General features: G+C 42.8%; 1 protein-coding gene across 3 annotated transcripts in view; it reads right to left on the minus strand.

Moving 5' to 3' along the window:
- Positions 1 to 19,119, minus strand: part of HACD4 (3-hydroxyacyl-CoA dehydratase 4) — a 50,522-nt gene extending 31,403 nt beyond the window's left edge. Inside the window, exons 1-4 of one of the 3 annotated variants that reach the window (XM_004761821.3) lie at positions 18,930 to 19,112; positions 6,448 to 6,600; positions 5,004 to 5,107; positions 2,664 to 2,791 (exon numbers count right to left, since the gene is read on the minus strand). In XM_004761821.3, the coding sequence (XP_004761878.1) occupies positions 2,664 to 2,791; positions 5,004 to 5,107; positions 6,448 to 6,476 (261 nt within the window). In that variant the 5' untranslated portion in view covers positions 6,477 to 6,600; positions 18,930 to 19,112. Of the gene's footprint in view, positions 1 to 2,663; positions 2,792 to 5,003; positions 5,108 to 6,447; positions 6,601 to 18,929 lie in introns of those variants that run through there. The other 2 variants (XM_045079669.1, XM_045079670.1) reach the window with 2 other exon arrangements.
- Between the last annotated feature and the right edge of the window lie 2,051 nt (positions 19,120 to 21,170).

Genomic DNA, 21,170 nt, shown 5'->3' on the forward strand with positions numbered 1-21,170 from the left:
TTTTTAAGATTTTATATATTTGAGAGAGAGGACACAGGGATCAGGGGAGAAGCAGGCTCCCTGCCAAGCAAGGAGCCCAGTGCAAGGCTCCATCCCAGGACAGGACACTGGGATCGTGATCTGAGCTGTAAAGGCATATGCTTAACTGACTGAGCCACCCAGTGCCCCTGGGCCATTTACTATTGACCAGATATTTTGTGTGGTGTCTTTTCCCTGAAACAGCTCAATGCCTATGGATGTGACCCTACAGTGATAGCTAGAGGAGCCAGGAGTCAAACCGAAGTCTGAATGACTCCAATCCTATGACTCTCCTCTATCCTCCAGTGTCCAGGACAGTGGCACAGATAGAGTGGCAAGTGGCTGTGAAATCTAACTCTTAAGAGAAGATCATCTCCATGCTTCCCAAAGTAACAGCATCATTGCCCTGAATGTTTCCAACTGCCTAGTCTAATGGTGCAATGTCTTAGAATAAGGTCATTTTTTCATAGAATTCTTATCATTGACTTGAGTTGCAGTTTTTCAGGGGTTTGCTTTTCAACTGCTCACTTTAAGTCAAGAGAGCCTGAAACAGTATAAAGTATAAAACAGATTCTATAGGGCGCCTGAGTGGCTCAGTGGGTTAAGCCTCTGCCCTCAGCTCGGGTCATGATCTCGGGTCCTGGGATCGAGCTTCCCCCTCTCTCTCTGCCTGCCTCTCTGCCTACTTGTGCTCTCTCTGTCAAAAAAATAAAAAAATTAAATTAAAAAAACAGATTCTATAATACTGGTAATGTGATTAAAATCTTCCAGCAGAACCAAGCTCATGAAGAATTACCATTAAATGTCCATACTATCCAAAGCAGACTACAGACTCAAAGCAAACCCTGTAAAAATACCATAAGCATTTTCACAGAACTAGAACAAATAATCCTAAAATTTGTACAGAACCACAAAAGACCTTGAATAGACAAAGAAGTCTTGAGAGAAAACCACACGGTGGAGGAATTGCAATCCCAGATTTCAAGATAATATGACAAAGTTGAAGTAATCAAAACAGCATGGTACTGGCACAAAAAAAGACACACAGATCAAAGGAACAGAACAGAGAGCCCAGAAATAAACCCATGATTATATGGTTAATTAATCTTCAACAAAGGAGGCAATAATGTCCAATGGGGAAAAGACAGTCTCTTCAACAAATGGTATTGAGAAAAATGGGACAGCTACCCGTGAAAGAAAGAAACTGGACCATTTTCTTACAGCATACACAAAAACAGACTCAAAATGGATTAAAGACCTAAATGTGAGATCTAAAACCATTAAACTCCTAAAAGAAAACATGGGCAGTAATCTCTTGGACATCAGCCTTAGCAACATATTTATGCATATGTCTCTGTAGGCAAGAGAAACAAAAGCAAAATTAACCCACTGGGACTACACCAAAATTAAAAGCCTTTGCATAGCAAATGAAACCATCAGCAAAACAAAAAGGCTACCTACTGAGTGGGAGAATGTATCTGAATGAGAAATATCTGGTAAGGGGTTACTATCCAAATATACATGAAGCACTTACACGACACCAGAAAAGCAAACAATCCAATTAAAAAATAGGCAGAAGAACTGAACAGACATTTTTTCAGAGAAAACATACAGATGGCCTACAGGCTCATGAAAAGATGCTCTAATCATCAGGGAAATGCAAATCAAAACTACAATGAGATACCTCCTCATACTTGGCAGTGGCTAGAATCAAAGGGACAAGAAACAAGAAGTGTTGGCAAGGATGAAGAGAAAAGGCAACTGGTGGGAATGTAAATTAATGCAGCCACTGGAGAAAACAGTATGGAATATCCTTAAAAAATTAAAAATAGAAATACCATATAATCCAGTAACTCCACTACTGGGTATTTATCCACAGAAAACAAAAACACTAATTGGAAAACATATGCACCCCTGTGTTTACTGCAATATTGCTATTGTTCATAGGCATTATTTCTAACAGCCAAGTTTTAGAAGCAACCCCAAGTGTCCATCCATAGGTGAATGGATAAAGTTGTGGTGCATGTACACACACACACACACACACACACATGAATATTACTCAGCCACGAGAAAGAATGAGATCTTGCCATTGATAAGAACATGGATGGATCCAGAAGGTATTATGCTAAGTGAAATAAGTTAGAAAGAGAAAGACAAAGACCACATAATTTGACTTATTTGTAGCACCTAAAAAAACAAATGAATGAACAACCAAAAAATAAATAAAGGGCCAAACAGATTCCTTAATACAGGGAACTAACTGATGGTTGTCAGAGGAGGGCTGTCTGGGGGGATGGGCAAAACAGATAAAGAAGATTAAGAGGTACAAATGTCCAGTTTTAAAATAAGTCACAGGAATGAAAAGTACAGCATAGAGAATATAGTCAGTAATATCATGTGTGGTTTTTTCTCAAGATTTACTTATTTGACAGAGAGAGCACACACACAGGTGGGCAGGGAAGAGGGGGAGAGACAGGGAACCTGAAGCAGACTCTGTGTGGAGTGAGGAGCCCGACATAGGGCTCCATCTCACAACCCTAAGATCACAGCCTGAGCTGAAACCAAGAGTTGGCTGCTTAACTGGCTGTACCAACCCAGGAGCCCCCAGTGATAAATTGTTAACAAAACAAAACAAAACCTACCTGCAGAAACCTAGGAAAGAGATGGCTTGGTTCAATGCCAACATATATGTGCAGCAACTCCAGGAGGGAAATGGACTGGCAAAGGCGCATCACAAGACCAATAGCATAGAAAGTGTCAACCATGGAATCTGTGTCCAGGAATTAGAAATAGATACAATAAAGTAAAAGCTAGGTCACAACCCAAATCTATGCAGCACTTTGAAATAAAAATTGTGATTATTTACTTCTTTTCTCATTGTACATGTGAGAAATTTCCCAACAGCTACTAAATTACTAATGCCATGCAACCAAAGAAAGTACCGCTAAAAAAGCAGCAAAAATTTGAAAAAGAAGGCCTATGGCCATGCTGTAGTATTTACTCTCCATATATATAATTCCCCATATATGTTATAAAGCAATTCCCAAATAACAGTAACCCAGTAGAATCTAAACCATCAACTGTAAACAGGTTGGAGGTAAACTTACTGAAGAAGCTAGCGTGCTCACACCTTTTTCATTGACAAGAAAATGACAAAGATGAAAAAAATATGATACTAGAAAAGCTTTATGGAAAGGACATTCATAATGATGTCATGCTTAATAACATCTTATTTGTGTCCTATATGTGTTTGGCTTGGGCTTTCTAAAACTTTATTAGAACCTGGGCCTCTGGTGGGGACTTTTGAAGTCTGCACTGCAGAGAGCCCACAATGCATTTGGAAAAAAACAAAATAGGATAAACAACTATTCCTCTAAATAGGATGTATTTGTTGGCTTAACATGGTGGGATTTCCTTTTAAAATTTAAGAAACATCTAGGGAAGAGTTGGCTGTCTTTATTGCCCAGTGATCATTCACATGATGGTAACTTATGGAGCACTAAGGGTGTCTCTTCTCAACAGCTCTATAAGGTGAGCACTATTATCATAATTCCCATGTCACAGATGGTCCCTGAGGGACGGAAGTCCATGCTCTCTCATCCACTGCCCCACCCTTGCTGCAAAAGAGCATTTCCCATTACACAGCTCTGGGATGGAGAAGGTAGCAGGTGTTACTCTTCAGGTGATTAGACTGCTACTAAGCTACTTAATTTATACATTGACTCGGGAATTATACTGAACTCCCACTTAGCTGTTTTCAGTCCGCTTTCCATATGAATGGTTCTGTTACTTTAATAAGAGGCTTCTCTAATTTTAACAGTAGGATAATAATTAAGAAATAAACACACTGCCAACTAAAGCAATTTTTCCCACTGGAAAGACCAGGCAGGATAAGAAAGAGTTCATTGCTTGTAACTCTTGGCGTGAATGACTTGTAATAATCCCACAACACCCCAGCTAATTTTCAAGGCCTAGAAGCGCTGACTTTTTTCCCTATAAACATACAGGAAGTTTTCCCAGTGCTCATATTTTCCCCTGATTGAAGACTCCCAACATTCATAGTTGAAATTCAAGCCTTAGGTTGTATCTTTGGAGGTTGCTGAAGGCAAGAATTTAACTGCAGATTCACAGGAAGAAAAAGCAACCAAAGATAGTTATGGCACCTCAGAATTAGATTAATTTCCTTATGATACAGAAGTCTGAATTGGTGAGCACAGCATGGTTTTTCTCGGGTACATTCTATGTGTTTGTTTCTAGCTGAAACCAGCAGTTGCTCAAACTGTCAAGCTACCCAACAGTTGTAAACTGTGATGACACTTACCCATGTGGGGATGGAACATGAAAAGAATGTTATTTTGACAGTCACTTAGTGATTCATTTCTTAAAAATTGAAATGCTGGTTAAAATCTTTGCTTTTTAGAAAACTGGAGGCAACATGACTTTACCAACTCCCATATGGATGGTGAGTCATCTAGAAGGTGTGTCATTTACTTAGGGACACATTACTTAAGGGGACCATACAGTTTGTCTTTCACTTATTAGTAGTCTCTAGTTACGTTAAGCCTGGGGAATAAAAAGACAAGGAAAGAATCTGGTTAATTCCTGAGTTCTCTGGGCAAAAGGTTATACTGGCATTTACAGATTTCCTCAAAACCCAGCAAATATGAGAAGGTTTGCTGCAGAACCGAAAAGGAAGAGTCAGATGGCACCACCCCAATGCCATGTCTGTGTGTTCAGAGCAAACTGCCTAGTCAGAGGGAAGCCAAGTCCCTCCCCCCTCAACTCACCTGCCCCCTTCTCCAAAAAGGTTTTGGGTTTTGCAATGAGCAAGAAGAATGGTTACTGGAAAATATGGCTACTAAATCTTAGAGCAGTGAAGGATATTTGGTGAAGTTCGCAGAAGTTGAAAAATTAACATAAGCAGGACTAGGTGAAAACAAGTATTGAATGTTAAAAATCCAAAATGATTTCTGGAGTTTTACCTTCTCCAAAGGAAAAGAACCGGACTGTCATATTGGTAAATATCCATGAGTGGCCACAGAACTGGATTAAGTAGTAGATGAAAAGATAGGTGTTCTTCCTATACCTATAAATAAAGGAAAATACCAGTAAGTACTTCCTTCATAATAATCTTTCCAGCATTACACACAAATCTTTTAACTAACCTGCTGGCCCACCTAAGCAAGCAAGAGAAAACCATTCCATATCAGAGTCTTTTATTCAGATTTTGAAAGGACCTACAGCACACATTATCTGCTAAAAGGAGTATCCTGAGTTTGCTTAAAGTCAAAGATGGCTCTATTTCAAAATTCACTTTCAGCTTTGAGAAAGTTCTAACCTTGTTCTCACGAAGGGCTAAAACATTGCAAAGATGGCTTTGAATATTAAAAAAAAAAAAAAAAAAAGATGGTGAGGGTTCTCCTTGACATGCTCAATGTGTTCCTGCAACTCAGTCTGCGAAGTGCAAAACTTGAGATCAGGGTTACAAGAGGGGAGTAGTGGCGGTGGCTTCCCCAGTGGTGGGTGATTCAGTAGTTGGCCATAACTGAGTTGTGAATGCATTCTCTGATGTTGGGGGTGGGGGGTGTTGGGGAGGGGGGTGTAGCAGGTTGCCACTGCCCATTGTATTTACAAGGGCAGACGTTTCCTTCCCCAGACACACACAGCAGTTTAGTGGCTCAGGCCAGAAAAGGGAAGTCACGCCGGGTTTAAAACTGGGTTGCTGGGGAGATGACTCAGGGATGATTGACAGATAGACAATTTGAGGTAGTTAGGGAAAGCACTGTTTGAAATGTGCCTTGGGGGTTCAGAAGGGTGGTGGGAGGGGCCCTGCCAGTATAGACAAGGATTTCTTCTAGTTGGAGACAGGAAACCTCTGAGAAATAAGGCAAATAAGCAGGAAGCAGATCCAGTGTAGCTTGATGACAGGCACCCTACAGATCACGCGAACCACTAAGAGGAGCTGGGTAAGGAGGCCTTCCTTAAGCCCGCACCAGAATAACCTGGCGTTGGTTAAACACACAGCCCCAAGGACCCTGAACTGAGCTCTGGAATCTATACATGCAACAGTTGTTTCTGCACCTGGGACAGCGGGTCCGACAAAGTCAATGGAAGGACTCCTGGTGGCCAGAGCGGGAAGGAAAGCAGGACTGACTGGTAGAGGGCGCACAAAAGGGGTGGCAGGGTAGCCTGTCTTTCCCATTTCCCAGCCTGTAGATGGGGGTAATAACAGAGCCTTCCTCCTAGGATTGCAGAGAGAACTGAAAACTAGCTAATGCCTGTCGAGAGTTCAAGAGCGCACTGGGCTCAGGGTTGCGCCGCGCGGTGCTGCCCGCGCAGCCGCCCGTGGGCGTAGGGGGGGGCACCCCGCCCCTGGCGCCCCACCCCCCTCACCCCTCGCCTCCCGCCGCGGGCCTGGCGCCCTACCTCGGCTGCAGCCAGGCGGGTAGCGCCATTGGGTGTCGTGGACCGCTGCAGGGCCCTCCAGCGCCGTCAGGGAAGGAGCAGCTGCTGGGGAGAGCGGGAGGGGCGGCCCCCGAGGCCAACCCCAGGCCCGGAAAGGCGGGGCCTCTCCCCACTCTGCAATTTAAGGAAAAAAAAAAAAAAAACAAAAAACCTAAAGTCGTGCTGTGGGAACTAGATGAAAGCCAAGTTCCTGAAGTTCCTGGTGGGGCGAGAGCGCGCTGCACCACGAATGCCGGACCGGGGCGCGGCACCCGCGCGAGACTGGGTTGGGCTGCACGCCCGCGGGTTCACGAAGCTCCCGCCAGGACTTCCTAATCTTTGCGTTGACACTCCGTTGCAGCTGCGTGGAAACTAATGGACCCTCCCCATTAATCTTTAAAAGCTGGCTTGCAGTCACATCATCCCTAAGGATGCTTGGGCTCCAGGTGCGTGCCTGCTTCTCTTATTACCCATACCTGTAAGAGGCGGTCAGGGAGGTAGCCTGTGGTCACACCTTCCCTAACCCCTCTCTCCAGCTATAGGGTCTGATTCCTCCAGGATCAGGCATCTTTGCCCTCTAACCCTACCCCCTGGGTCTTTACACATTCTTCCAAAACCTTTTATTCACGTTGTGTTTTTCTTCCTATCATATGCCCACCCCTCAGAAAAACTGATCACTGAGGCCTACAGCATTGTCTCCTGCATGCCAAGAGGACCCAACTCCCACTTTGCTTCTCTACCCTCTGATGGGAACATCCCCTCAAAGAAACTAAAAATAAACAAAAAGCCAAGAAAGCATTTGCAAGTAAGTGGGTCAACACCTGATTTGGGGAGCTGGAAGGTAATTAACGCCCATTTTACCTACAGGGAAGTTGAGGCATTTGAAAAAACGTTGTCACTTGCTACAGTTCATGCCACTGATGAAGGGCAGTATGAAAACTCCACGGCTGCCGTGTTTTCATTAGGCCACAGGGTCCTCCCTAGCAGTCCATTATGACCTCCCACCGCAGGGCCCACCTTTCAGGTCCACATTTCTCAGTGCTTTCCCCCACCCCTGCCAGAGCTTCATTCCTTTCCCTACATCCACCAGTCCCTTTCAGATTCACTCCATGCGTCATTACCACTGCCTCCTCTCCCCCCTTCAACCTCTCCTTTCCACGGGTCTGCACCACAGCATAGGAACATGTTCAAATCTCACCTACCCCAGAATTAGACATTGTATTCTCTCCCCTTCTTTCCTGGTGATCTCTCTCCCTCTTTTTCTCATAACTGCCTGCTTCTTTCATTTCTTACCATCATTCTATTTCATCACAACCTACACTTTGGCTTTCCTTTTCAACGCCTCCCTGAAACTGCTCTCTCATGGAATGTCCTTAATTTCCTGAATTCCTCATCCTATACTCACCATGTAGACAACTCTACACAGTCGTTGCTCTTTGCAGGCATTTGATCTAATGGACACACAAAGCAAATGCTGGTGACTAACCAGTCAACGATGCCAAGCCATAAGAGGAAGACAGTCTGGGATAGCCTGGAGTGGGAAGACTGCCCAGAGAAGGCATCCTTTATCACCACACACAGCCCCTGCGACTACATCCGCCTCCCCGCCCCTGCACCAGCCTGCTGCATTTACCTACATCACATCTCCTCCCTTTTCCTCTCCAGCTCTGCATGCTCTACCCGCATGTCCTTCCCCCTTCTCCTGACGGGTCCCCTTCTCCTGCTCTATTTTCTGGAATTTTAACCGCCCCCCCCCCCCGCATCTTGTCTATTTGCCACGTTACCCTCCGCACAGGCATCCACCACACAAGGCTTTATCTCCGTGCAGACAACAGCCGACTCTACTTTCTTTAGCCCCTACTATTTTTTTTTTTTTATGAATACCAGCTCTGGCCTTTCAACAGCTTCTGGATATTTCTGCATGAAAAGGCTATTGTAACTTCCAACTGATCCCATTTGGCATACTTTCTTCTCAAATCATGGTCTTATTTCTCACATGGAAACCACTCTTTTCCTAGTCATGCAGGTTTAAAATGGGGAGTCTTCATTGCGTTTCCCCATCCAATCAAATTCTATCGACTCCATGCTTGCCAGATCCCTTACTGATCCTAGCACTCCACTTCTGTTCGTTAGGACTCAGAACCTGAGTAAAAAGGACACAAAAAGAGCTCCCTTTTACTTGACAGATTAATAACAAACTACAAACAAAAAGCTTTTACACGTCAAGCAGTCAGGGAATTCTACTTGTTTTCCAAGAAATACGCGCAGGAGAGAGCTTCCTAGAGAACCATTTGGGGTAAGAAGCAGAGTTCTCCCTTTCCTCTGGGAGGGCCCAGGGCAGATCCTTTTTGGGTTCTGCCAGCATTACCCAAACAGCCTCCACTGGCCTTCCTGCCTCCTCCTTCTACCCAGACTGGCATACATTAGTGGAAGACTGCTGGAAGAATTCTTAAAACACAGTCCTGTTCTAGCTATTCCCCTGGTCAAAACCCTTTGCTACTTCCTTGCTGCCTGTTAGTTATATTGTTAGAGTGGGCAGTTAGTTAGGCCTTAACAGGTTGCCTGAAGGCCAGCAAAGGGGGACCCAAGCCCTGTTATCAGGAAAGTTAGGAACCTGTCCCTGCAGCATTTCACAAAGCCACAAGAAACCCAATTACACCAGACAGGCCTAAGATGAAGAAGGCCAGAAGCTCTGACCAAGTAAGGAGAAAGGCACAAAATCCTGCTCTCAAAGAAATCCCCTCCATGAATAATAACTATTCCACTGCTTAGTTAACAACTGTCAATACAAGATAGAGACCCAAACCCAGGGCACAGCTCTCCCTTGAGCTGGCTCACCCTCACATCTCGAGAGTGTGCTCTAAGCAACCTTTCATTTGCATCCCTCAAACATGGGCTCATCCGTCCCTGAATTCCGGTGATGAGACCAAACGCCTCTGGTGATGTCGGGGGGATAGGCTGGGTGGGAGCTGCAGGGCCCAGCGTCTCTAGTTCATCTGGCAACAGGAAACACACCAGGCCACACCAGGTATTTTGCTCATCAAAATACCTGTCAGAGTTCTAGACATCTTTTATTTTTTTTTTTAAGATTATTTATTTATTTATTTATTTGACAGAGAGAGAGATCACAAGTAGGCAGAGAGGCAGGCAGAGAGAGGAGGAAGCAGGCTCCCTGCTGAGCAGAGAGCCCGATGTGGGGCTCGATCCCAGGACCCTGAGATCATGACCTGAGCTGAAGGCAGTGGCCTAACCCACTGAGCCACCCAGGCGCCCTCTAGACATCTTTTAAAGCCCTTCCCAAGGCTTCTTCAAGGAGCCACTTACGACTAATAAAGGTCTATGATGGGACTTGTTTGAGGTTTGGTTTCTGCCTGCTCCACTAGATTACAGATTCCCAGAGGACTAGCCCTCTTATGAACAGGAAGAATTGAACAAATTTGGGGGTGCCTGGGTGGCTCAGGTCATGATCCCAGCATCCTGGGATCGAACGCCACATTGGGGTCCCTGCTCTGAGGGAAGCCTGCTTCTCCTTCTCCCGTTTCCCCTGCTTGTAATCCCTCTCTGTCAAATAAATAAATTAATTAAAAAAAAAAAGAACTGGACAAATTTTAACTTCTCTAAATAAAGTTTCTTTCCCCCAACTACACACTGTTGGGATTAAATAAGAAAATGTATAAAACATGTAAAATATATGTTATGATTTTCCTCTTCCAAACTTATAAACAAAATAAAACAAACTTTCAGCAATACTTGCATTTTTGGAATATGTACAGTGGACTCTTAATTAGCTCCCTGTACGGATGTCAGAGGCCAAGATAGTTCAAATAACTTAAAATTAATATCTTGTCTTTTGAAGCAATTTTACATCATTTGAACATGTCAGTTTTGTTTTTCTTGGGCAAATGTTTAAATGTGTTTTCTTCTCTATGAACACTAATGGGGAGACTAAAGTCGCAAAATATATTTCGTAGCAATAACAGACTGACTCGAGATATTTTTGTTTTTAAAGATTTTAATTATTTATTTGACATACAGAGATCACAAGTAGACAGAGAGGCAGGCAGAGAGCGAGAGAGAGGAGGAAGCAGGCTCCCTGCCAAACAGAGAGCCCGATGTGGGGCTCGATCCCAGGACCCTGAGATCATGACCTGAGCGGAAGGTAGAGGCTTTAAACCACTGAGCCACCCAGGCTCCCCTGACTTGGATACTCTTTCACAATGATCTTCAGAAAAATTAAGTCCAGGTTGCATATCCTGACTTTGACACTTAACATCCATTCATTTGTGGTTTTTTCCCTCCCATTCCCCAGTAAGCTCATTTTTAAATGCCAATACTTCATGCAATATTCACTGAGAGCAGAGATTCTGGGAAAGTGGCCCATTGCTCACTTTTGCCTCTATTAGCCACAAATAGCTATATAAGGAACCAGTTATAGGCTGACAACTTTCAATTCTAGATTTTTTTCTTTCAACTACCTAGAATTGTCAGGGATCACAACCTCCCCCTTTTCTCCACTCCCAGTTCCATAGAACAGATTGGAAATTTCCAGGCTGCTGGACCCAAATAAAACCGTAGAGATTATATGGCCCAATCTCCTTATTTCACAGGTACCAAAAAGCTAGTGAAGGCTGGGTTGAGAGCGCCTTTCATCCCACTGTGCAAAATTCCAGCCACATTTGTCCCATTACTTAATCTTACTCAGGCATTAGTCATAGTTATCTCTTGTAATCTTTGTTGTGCACACTCTTAGCCCTCATTATCACCCTTTTTCAGCTGTTCCAAGGCATTGCTTGCACTTCTGTGTTAGAACTTTAACTGTCCTTCCTTTAAATAGCTTTGACCCTTACTATTACATTCAAAAGATCAAACCTTGGGGTGCCTGGGTAGCTCAGGTGGTTAAGTGTCTGACTCTTGATATTGGCTCAGGTCATGATCTCAGGTTCTTGAGATCAAGTCCCACATCAGGCTCCATGAAGCCTGCTTAAGAGTCTCTCTCTCTCTACCCCCCTTCCTCTGCTCCTCCTCACCTTCTTAACATTGTCTAAAACAAGTAAGATCAAACCCTCGGCTTGGATACCTGCCTTGTTGCATCATCATCCCCCGATCTATCCCCTGCCCTATTCCAAGACAAACAGGTTCAAGTGTGTTAACTGCTTCATTCAATTACACAGGAGACATTTTTAAATTGGTTTTTCTATGCCATAGACCCTCTTCTCCTCCACATATCTGACTCAGAGAAATCCTAGGAGATGGTAACTATTCTCAGCCAATTTTACAGATGAGGAAAAAAGGTCAGAGCAGTTAAATTATCTTGTCTAAGATCAACACAACTAGTAAATGTTGGAATTGAGATTAGAACTTTAGTCTGTCTCCAGATAATGAATTCTTAACCACTGTGCTATATTAACTTGTTTCATAAGATTGTTCAGTATTTGTTCACAAATACTCCATTATATATAATAGAGTCAAAATGTAAGTCTACATAAAATCTAAAACAACTCAATAAAACTCAAAAGATCTGAGCACACTGTTCACCAAAAGAGATACCCAAATGGCCAGAACAAAGAAAAGATGCCCAATGTCATTAGGGAAATGCAAATTAAAAACACAATGAGGTATCACTACATACCTATGAAAATGGATAAAATGAAAAAAGATTCACCATAGTTGAGTGTTGGTAAATGTGGGGTACAACTAGAACTCTCACACAGTTTTTGTTTGTAATAACCAAAAATGGAAAACAACCCAAAAAGCCATCAGAAGATCAGTGGTTAAACAAAGAGTTTTCCCTGCTGGCTCCCAATTCTATTCTAAATGAGATTTCCTTTTATTAATTTTCACATTTGGCTTTTGATCAAGATCTTTCTTTGGAAGCATTGCTGATTGAAAGTCATATTTTCCACTACTTAGTAATTATGTCCCTCACTGCTAGGAGGGATCTTTCCTGGGTGTCATGTCCTATACTAGAGGAAAGGGCATAGCAGTTAGAAACCACCTAAGGCCACATCAGAGTTACTGAGGAAGGTTAGGAGGGAAAAACTCTCAGGTACTCCCTAAAGTCCTTATCTCCTCCAGGTCATGTTAACTGGAGATCATCTCAAAGGATTGAGCCAGCATCACCTTATTTGGTACATAATTTTTTTTTAAAGATTTTATTCATTTGTTTGACAAACAGAGATCACAAGAAGGCAGAGAGGCAGGCAGAGAGAGAGAGAGAATGGAGAGAAAGCAGGCTCCCGCTGAGCAGAGAGCCCAATACCTCAAGACCCTGAGATCATGACCTGAGCCGAAGGCAGAGGCTTTAACCCACTGAGCCACCCAGGTGCCCCTTGGGTACATAATTTTTAAGTTTTATAGGCAACAAAACACAAAACTTAAACTAATTACATGAAACAGAAGTGACAGTGATTTCAAATTGTATCACGGTTCTAAACCAGGCCTCTAGGCCTACAAGTAGCCAAATGAAATATTTATTGGCATTTATTCTAACTTAAGAGGAGAGAGCTTTACCCTACTGAGGGCAAACCCAAAGTCATGTGTGCCTTCTGGAACTCTCCACTTAAAGTGACCATGAAAGCAAAACAGTGAACACTACAAGAACGCAATGGAAAGAATTACACAAGTGCATTTGAGAAGACACAGTGCAAGTATAAACATGAAACTATAGCTGATGAACTTTTTGCAAAAAAGCAAAACTTCAAAGGTATTTTAATACAGTACTGTTATCTCAAAAGAACTGTTTGGAATGAAATGTGTTATTGATAATATGGCTATATTGTAAGTTTGTAAATTCAGAGAACATCAGTCTGGGTAAGAATCCAAAGACAGTTAACAGTTTAAAGACTTCAGTGATTGTGAACCTTCTAACCCTTCAGAAAAAAGCAAATGAAAGATTTAATTGTCCTGGGATTGTGATGAGTCTGTTTCCAAAAGGCCATAAACAAAAGAGGAGGTTCCTTCCTCTCACAAAGGCTTGGGAAATGCAGACAGGGGCACTGTCTTTGTTCAAAAGAGAAACACAACATTGAGAAGAAGGTACACGGGCCTGGCCTGGACATCTGGGGACCAAGTGTCTCATCAGATGTCATCTGCTTCAGTTCCAGAAAATCTTTACTTTCAGGTCCAGCCAGGGTTTGGTGCTTTCTTTAGATGTGTCACATGAATCTAATAGTCTTTTCCCTGGAGTTTGGTGGCACAATGGTTGCTTAGCAGTTCCTGGTAAGAGCCTCTCCAGTGAGGTAGAAGACTCTGGAGGGTTCTTTCTCGACAGAGGAAACCTCTAGGTAGCAAGATGTGATCCTTAAGGTCATAGTCTCCCAGTGACTGCTCTGCCAAAGCATGGTTATTTTTAATAGAAGTAATTAGGCCTTTACACTATTGAGTTATATTTCCTTTTATCAACTATGGGCTAAAGGAGGTAGGGGCCAAGTGTATTGGATATCCTCTGACTATCTCCAAAGCTGTCTACGAGCTCCCAAGGGATAGAGCTGTGATTTAGAAGACGGAATGGCAATGCTTTAGGCCAAGGTATTTGGAAGGTCTCTACAAATTTTGCCATCTCAGTAGTGCCCTTAGTACATGTGACTAAGGATGGTATATATACAACGAAAGTGTTCAAAGCTGGCCACATAGCACAGACTTCTCACATCACCTGACTAGTAAAATGGGCTCCCCGGTAGAGATAATCTAACAGAAGCAGCAGTGGCTTGTCTATAAGAGGAAGTTTGGGTCTGGTGAGAAAACCTATAAACCAAGACTAAAACATTTATCCACGAGAGGGAACTGTATGATCCATTTGTAGGAGGAGATTTTCCAAGGATGTACTTGCGACAGGTGGGACAAGTGAGGCAGCAATTTTTGCAGCCTAATTAACTTTTTGCCACCCCTACTGGTTCATGAATGCCACGATTTTGTCAACAGTCCAAGAGTTTAATGCAGATACAGTGGTAAGCGCTGAGAATTTTAGAATTACTGGCAAAGACATATTGTTACTTGGCTCAAGCCAGAGTTTTGTTTTTTTTTTTAATTAAACTTAATTTTATTTATCAGGAAAATGTTAAAATAATATTAAAAATGGGAAAAAATAAACAGACATTGATCCTGACAATAGCTACTACCTATTTAAGATTCCAGTCCTAACACACAAACTATGCCAGCACACAAACCATACATATATATAATTATACATACTTATAAATATACAATAATTGTAATGTATATCTGTGTCCCTTATTAAATTCTTTCATATGCTTCAAGTCTGCCAGAGTTCTTTTTATTGAGCCAACTATTAGATTTCCATATTGTTTTGCCCTCTCTGGGGCCAATTCCTGGGTGTCTCTTGTCATTTATCCAAATGATCGTTTGGGAGAACATCCCTTTGGACCATAACAGATTTGGCTATTGGTTTCCTTGGAAGTAGCATTTTTGGCAGAAACATTGGTGAGGTGGGTTACTTCGGCCTCCAGGGAGTTGAATCTGGAATGCCCAGGAACCTTAATAGCCAAAGCAGTGAACAAAAGCACTGCATGTAGTAAATTCTGGACATAGAAGCCATTTTAAATTTTATTCCCATCAGAGGGAAGGACATCTCACTGTTTCCATAATATTCCGAAGTCACGAGCTACCCCATTACTATCAGTATAAATATCTGTGGTTTTACCCTTGGCTAAAGTACAAGTCAAGGAACAGTATAGAATTCAGTCTCTTTCGCTCAAGTGGCCAAACATAAAGGTGCTTTTTCAATGACTTCAAAAGGAGTTTCGATTGCCATACCCAGCATGGTATTTTCCATTTTTATCCTTCAAATAAGAACCACCAGTAAACCATGAAAAATCTGCAAATGCTTAAGGAGTTTCCTGTAAATTGTCATGGGGACTCAAAAGGTAACCTGTGAGCATTAAGCAGTCATGAGGGGTTTCATCTGGATCCAAATACACTTCTTGATTTGAGATCAGATGCCCCAAGTATTAAACGTGAGTTTGAGGAAATTGTAATTTTCTTTGGAAACTTTATGTCCCTTTAAAGCCAAAAGTTTTAATAGGTGGATGCTATCTTCCTGTGAAGAGGTCTGAGAAGGGGGTCGGGGGCAGGGAATCCAATCATCTGTGCACTGTTAACTCACAGAGCCTGCAGAAAACTGTGTATCATCCAAGTCAGCTTTCAAGGTTTGTGAAAATAAGAGGGACTCTCTGTGAAACCCTGGGGCATTACTATCCTGGTGTATTTCCTTTCCTCCCAAGTGAAAGCAAAGACATATTGACTATCCTGATTAACTGGAATACTAAAAATGGCAAGGCATAGGTCAATTACAGTGAAACATTTACTTTCAATGCAATGGATGTCTGCAGGGTATGGGGGGTTGCAAACAAAAGGGTGCAAGGAAATAACAGTGTTATTTTTTGCTCAGAGGTCCTGGGCAAACCTCCATGTTCAGCCACTGAGTTTTCTCATAGGTACACTGGGATAACACAGGGAATAATGCAGGAGATAATGAGGCCCTAACACTTGGAATCTTCTATTAGGAGCTTGATGTTTTGAAGGACTTTTTTTTTTTTTTTTACTAATAGGGTGTTAATTATGGAAAGAGGTTTTGAGGGATCTATGTCAGTCTTGATGAGAAGTGTTCCTTTGGAATCTGCCAACATCAGTTGAGGATTCTGCCCATAAAGACGATGGTAGCTGATCCAATAAAAATTAATAAAAGATGTCAACGTGTCTTTTTATTCCCCTGGCTGGCTATTTTGATTACTACTGTCAAAATCTTGAATTATTTCCTCCTTTTGGGAAAAAGAAATTCAGGCATGATACTTTAAGAAACCTCAGCCCAATAAATAAATAGTGTCAGAGGAACTAAGGAGACAGGAGTGCCTCTCTCAAAGGGCCTAGACAAAGGGAGCAGGTTCAGAGGCAGGAATCCATGGTGGGGAGCTAGTGGGGAGGTGGGGGGAGGGGTTAACTAGCGCTCCCCTCCCCCAACCTGAACTGTTCTGGTACTAGGAGCAGGGGCTGCTACACAGCAATGGGGCAATGGAGTGTAGCTCTGCTGTCAATATGGACAGAGATTGACTCTGAATCTGAAGAGTGGATTCTCTGAGCAGATTAAGAGCAGGGATTGTAAAGAGCACCTGTAGTTCCCTGGAGCCTCATTACTGGGAATTAGGAGGACACTGTAAACACTTACTAGAGGGCTGAAGGTGCCTGGAGAACTTAAACTTGTAACAATCTTCCCCCCCCTCCCCCGCATGCCCTGGTCTTTTCAATAACAGCAGAAACAAAGAGATTTTGGCTCTGTTTAAGGGCCATTTCCTGGAGTTGAAAATTGAGAATTTCAATTTTCTGTTTTGTGTTGTTATAGTGGTGGTGGTGGGTTTTTGGGTTTTGGGGTTTTTTTTTGTTGCGGTGGGGGTGGGTGTTGGAGCAGAGGGAAAGAGGGAAAGCCAGGATCTTAAACAGGCTCCAAGCCCAGCACTGAGCTGGATGTGGGGCTCAATGTGACAATTCCGAGATCACGACCTGAGCCAGAATCAAGTCAAAGCTTAACAGACTGAGCCCCCCAGGTGTCCTAGCAGTCTCTCTTTTAGGTGACTCAAGGGAGTCCCTCTCTTAGGTGACTCAAGGGAGATGGTTTGTCAAATTAACTAAATCTTGAGTGGTAGTTTCCCATTCCAACCTGGTCCTAGCTAAAAGAGGAACATCCCTGTTCAACCTGTTAATAAACACTTAAATGCTACCTGGATGGACTCAACATCTAAAGATCAGAAGATTCTTAAGACAATTTAGAGTTGACAGTCATGAACCCCAATTCATGAGGCTTTTGTGTGAATTTGGTTCCAATCACCAGGCATGGGGACAGCTACTGTAATTGCTCTGCTGTGCAATTACAGCCAGTGCTACAGCATCTTGTCAAAAGTTAGGGTTTGCTGAGGCACCTGGGTGACTCGGTCTGTAAAGCGTTGACTCTTAATAAAATTAATTTATTTTAAAAAATAAAAAATCCTTCACTTTTTTAAAATTTTAAAAAGATTTTATTTATTTGAGAGAGAGTGAGTGAGAGAGAGAGCATGAGAAAGGAGAAGGTCAGAGGGAGAAGCAGACTCCCTGCAGAACTGGGAGCCCAATGTGGGACTCAATCCTGGGACTCCAGGATCACAACCTGAGCCCAAGGCAGTCGCTCAACCAACTGAGTCACCCAGGTGCCCCCCAAAATAAAAAATCTTTTTAAAAAAGTTAGGGGTTTGGAGGCATCTGATCTGGCTGGCTCAGTCAGTAGAGCATGCAAAGACTCCTGATCTCAGGGTCATGAGTTTCAACCCCACACTGGAATAGAGATTACTTACAAAAGAGAGTAGAGAGAGAAAGTGTTAGTAGTTTGTTTCTCTAAATTTCCTCCAGAATGTTCCCCTCTGGCTAGTTTCATCCAATGTTTGGTCTGCTCCTCACCAACAATCATGTGGACTAATTGATAAAAATCTGAGAAACCAGGTTGGTAAGTTTAAATAACTAGATTAAATTCTTCAGCACACTTATGGGCATTATCAGTCATTTTAGGAAACTCAATAACTACGGATCACAATTCAGTCTTGGGCCAGGTAACATAAGAAATTGAGTTTTGTTTAGATCCTCAGCCACTTAATTTCAAAGAGGCAGGTTTCATAGGTTCAGGAGAGGAGCAAGTGGAGGAACAGGAAATGCGAAGTTTTGCAAATACAGGAAAATGTCCTGGGGGTGGGGGGGAGGACCCTGAGCACAAGGTTGCTGCCACCTGTCTGCAGATAAAGAAAACGGGAGAGGGTAATAAGTCATCAGAAACCACTTGACTCCTTTCGATCGTTTGCCTCAGTGAATTTAGAAACAGTATTTTGCAGAAGCAAACTTAGAACCCTCAAAACAGCTGGAAGCCTCAAGGTACCATTTGAAATAGGCATCCCATTCAGGTTTTGAGTTGTTTTGGAGTCATAGCTTTCTAATTTAATCTTGAGTAAAACAAGTTTGGGAAAATCAACATGTCCCTTAATGGCCACTGAATTTCTAAATTACTGGTTAAATCAGTCCACTTGGTTATACATACGCACACTAAGGAGCCATAGTTTTTAAACATAAAACTGGCCAGAGTTCCAGTTGGGGGAGTGGCGGGGGGGGCACCCTCAAAGTATTTTGATAACTGGAATCCCATTTTAGAGGTTTTTCTCTAAGCAAAGAGAAAAGCTCCCAAATGGGGGAATTGCAGCAGGAACAGGCTGGTTCCAGAAAGAATCAGACCAAAGACTAACCCAGTTCCCATAGGATCAATCTTGTCCCAAACAAGCTGGACCAAAGGCCAGTAGCTGCGACAGAAATGGTCCGGTTCCGAAAAGGAGGCAAACTAAAGGCCAAATGAGGATCCTCAGAGAAAGAAAACCCGAGCCCTTAAAATACGTCCCAAGGCCTGAAAGGCGAGCAGCCCAAAATCCAGGAGAAAGACTTACCCTCAGACGCCAGGGTGGGAGAGGAAGCAGTGAGCCCAGAGGGCTGTGCGGGTACCCACACCTGTTTGCTCACCAGCCTCACAGTTGGCGGGGGTCTTCTCCGGATCCCACTTCCGATTACCGAGTAATGTTAACCTTAGAAAATAAAACTGCCAGTAATTTTACCCACAAAAGTGAGTTTTGCGGGGGGGGGGGTGGTGGCAGAGAATTGCAACAGTTAAAGAACGAGCTGTAGGAAAACCATAAACAAATGCCCCAAAGAAAGGGAAGGCTCTTTTAATAGAGGGAAGCGGGACCTTGGGAAGGCTGCTATAAACAAAAAGCCCATTGGGGTAAACTGAGAGTTCGAACTGTAGTGGCTTTTCGTTGGCTGAGTTGTGACGCTCTCTCATTGGCTGGGCCGTTGCCAGGGCAGAGGACAGCCCTTCTTCCTCCCACTGGGATAGTAAAGCTATACCCCCCTGGAAGATTTGTCTCTTCCTTTGAGTTTGCAAGTGGTAGGGCATGAGAACCCCCCTGCAAGCCTCCCAACTCCATCCTAATTGAGATTTCCTCTTATCAATTTTCATAGGAGTCACGTGTGAATTTCGGGAGCAAGCTGTGAGCAACAGCCGCGTTATTTCAGGCTGTCTCTGCAGGCATCTCTCTGTCTTTCCCACATCGTGCTGGACATGGCACTGTACGGAAGGGGAAGCTACTTTCAGAGCCCACAGGTCTGCCAGCATCTGCCTGAGAACGTAGGAAACTATGCTTATGGCTCTCATTCTTCCAAGTCACTCAGGATGTTTCTACAACCATCTTTGTAGCAGGGCTGGGACTGGAGGAGGCTAGCAAGCACTTAGGGTGCAGAATTTAAGCAGGTTCGCCCTCAGCATTGCCTGCCTGAAAAGAAGCGCTTCCTTAAATTTTGCGACTCAGACATTTCTTGCCCTTCCCAAGTCCCTGTCCTGCTTGGTGGTTTGGTTTCCAGGTGGGTGAGGGAAGAGAGAAGTGGACTTTGGCTACAGATATTTTCATATAGCTTGCTTTTTAAAGAATCTCTAATTCCTCCCACCCTAGAAATCTCCCCCACTAATTCCCTAGGCAGGTGTGTCTTCACTTACTGTCATATACTAAGTTCCTCCCCTCCCCCACCCCGTGGCTTATTGTAAAACTCAATCCATACCTCTCCAAGTTTTGCTATGATGAAAGGAGTCTTTGGGGAATTTAGAAATGCTTTTTCCTCCTGACAAAGCATGATTCTCAAAACCATTGCCTCACTAGGACCTGGGAAGGCCACTTTGATGGATAAAGGCTGAGACTCCTTCTATCCCTTGGCAGTCTTACTAAACCAACCCAAATCTCCGGAGGCAAAAGGATGCCTCTGGCAGGCTAGAAGGAAGGTCACAGACAAAGAAATGCAAAGGAGAAAATCATATTAGTATATTTCAAAACTATTATCCCTGTTATTTATAGTTCACACACATTTAAATTCACACACAGTTTTCATTTCTGTAAATTCTTGCTCCATGCCATTGTCTATGATTACTGAAAATTGCTTTTCTTAGATCAATTCACTTTATGAACTAGAGGAGTCACCCACAGCAAACTAACTTAATATGATAATTTTTGAGATAAGGTTTAATTTTGCAATGATGAAAGCATTATTTGGGTTGCAGATAGAAATAGTTTCAAAAAGATAACTTTTATATCGATCTCATTAAATAAAATTATAATCATTAGCATTTAAATCACTTTTAAAGGCTTTTGCTTTTTGGTGTTCTAAGGTAAGCGATTTTAAAAATGAATTGGGCTTTAACAATTTAAGACTGTATGATAAATAGAGAGTCAAGAAGCAAAACCTGCAATGTCTTCTGTAATCACTTTTGACTAAGGAAAGTAAAAAAGGGATAAAGTTAAACAATCTAAACACAAACATGAACTTATCTAAAAGCTATTGAATTTTACTGGCTGTTTAAATAGATGAAGGTAGCTCAGATTATGCATTTATATAGCTGAACAGTGGTAGGTAATGCTGGTCCCAACAGAAAAATGATGGAAAGATTCCTTCTTTGCATAATTGGTTTCTGACAAAGAAAAGGGACTTATACTACAGCTTGCTTTACTTCCTGTTGCCTTCTCAATGTTGACTATTCTGTCATTTGAAGGGAATTAGATGAAAAGATCATAAAGATCTTTATGATCTGGTTCTAATATTTTATAACCTCATGATTTATTCCATATCTCAAATATGAGTTCTCT

Source organism: Mustela putorius, unplaced genomic scaffold, assembly GCF_011764305.1.
Source record: "Mustela putorius furo isolate JIRA1106 unplaced genomic scaffold, ASM1176430v1.1 tig00000421_pilon_pilon_pilon, whole genome shotgun sequence".
NCBI lineage: Eukaryota > Metazoa > Chordata > Mammalia > Carnivora > Mustelidae > Mustela > Mustela putorius.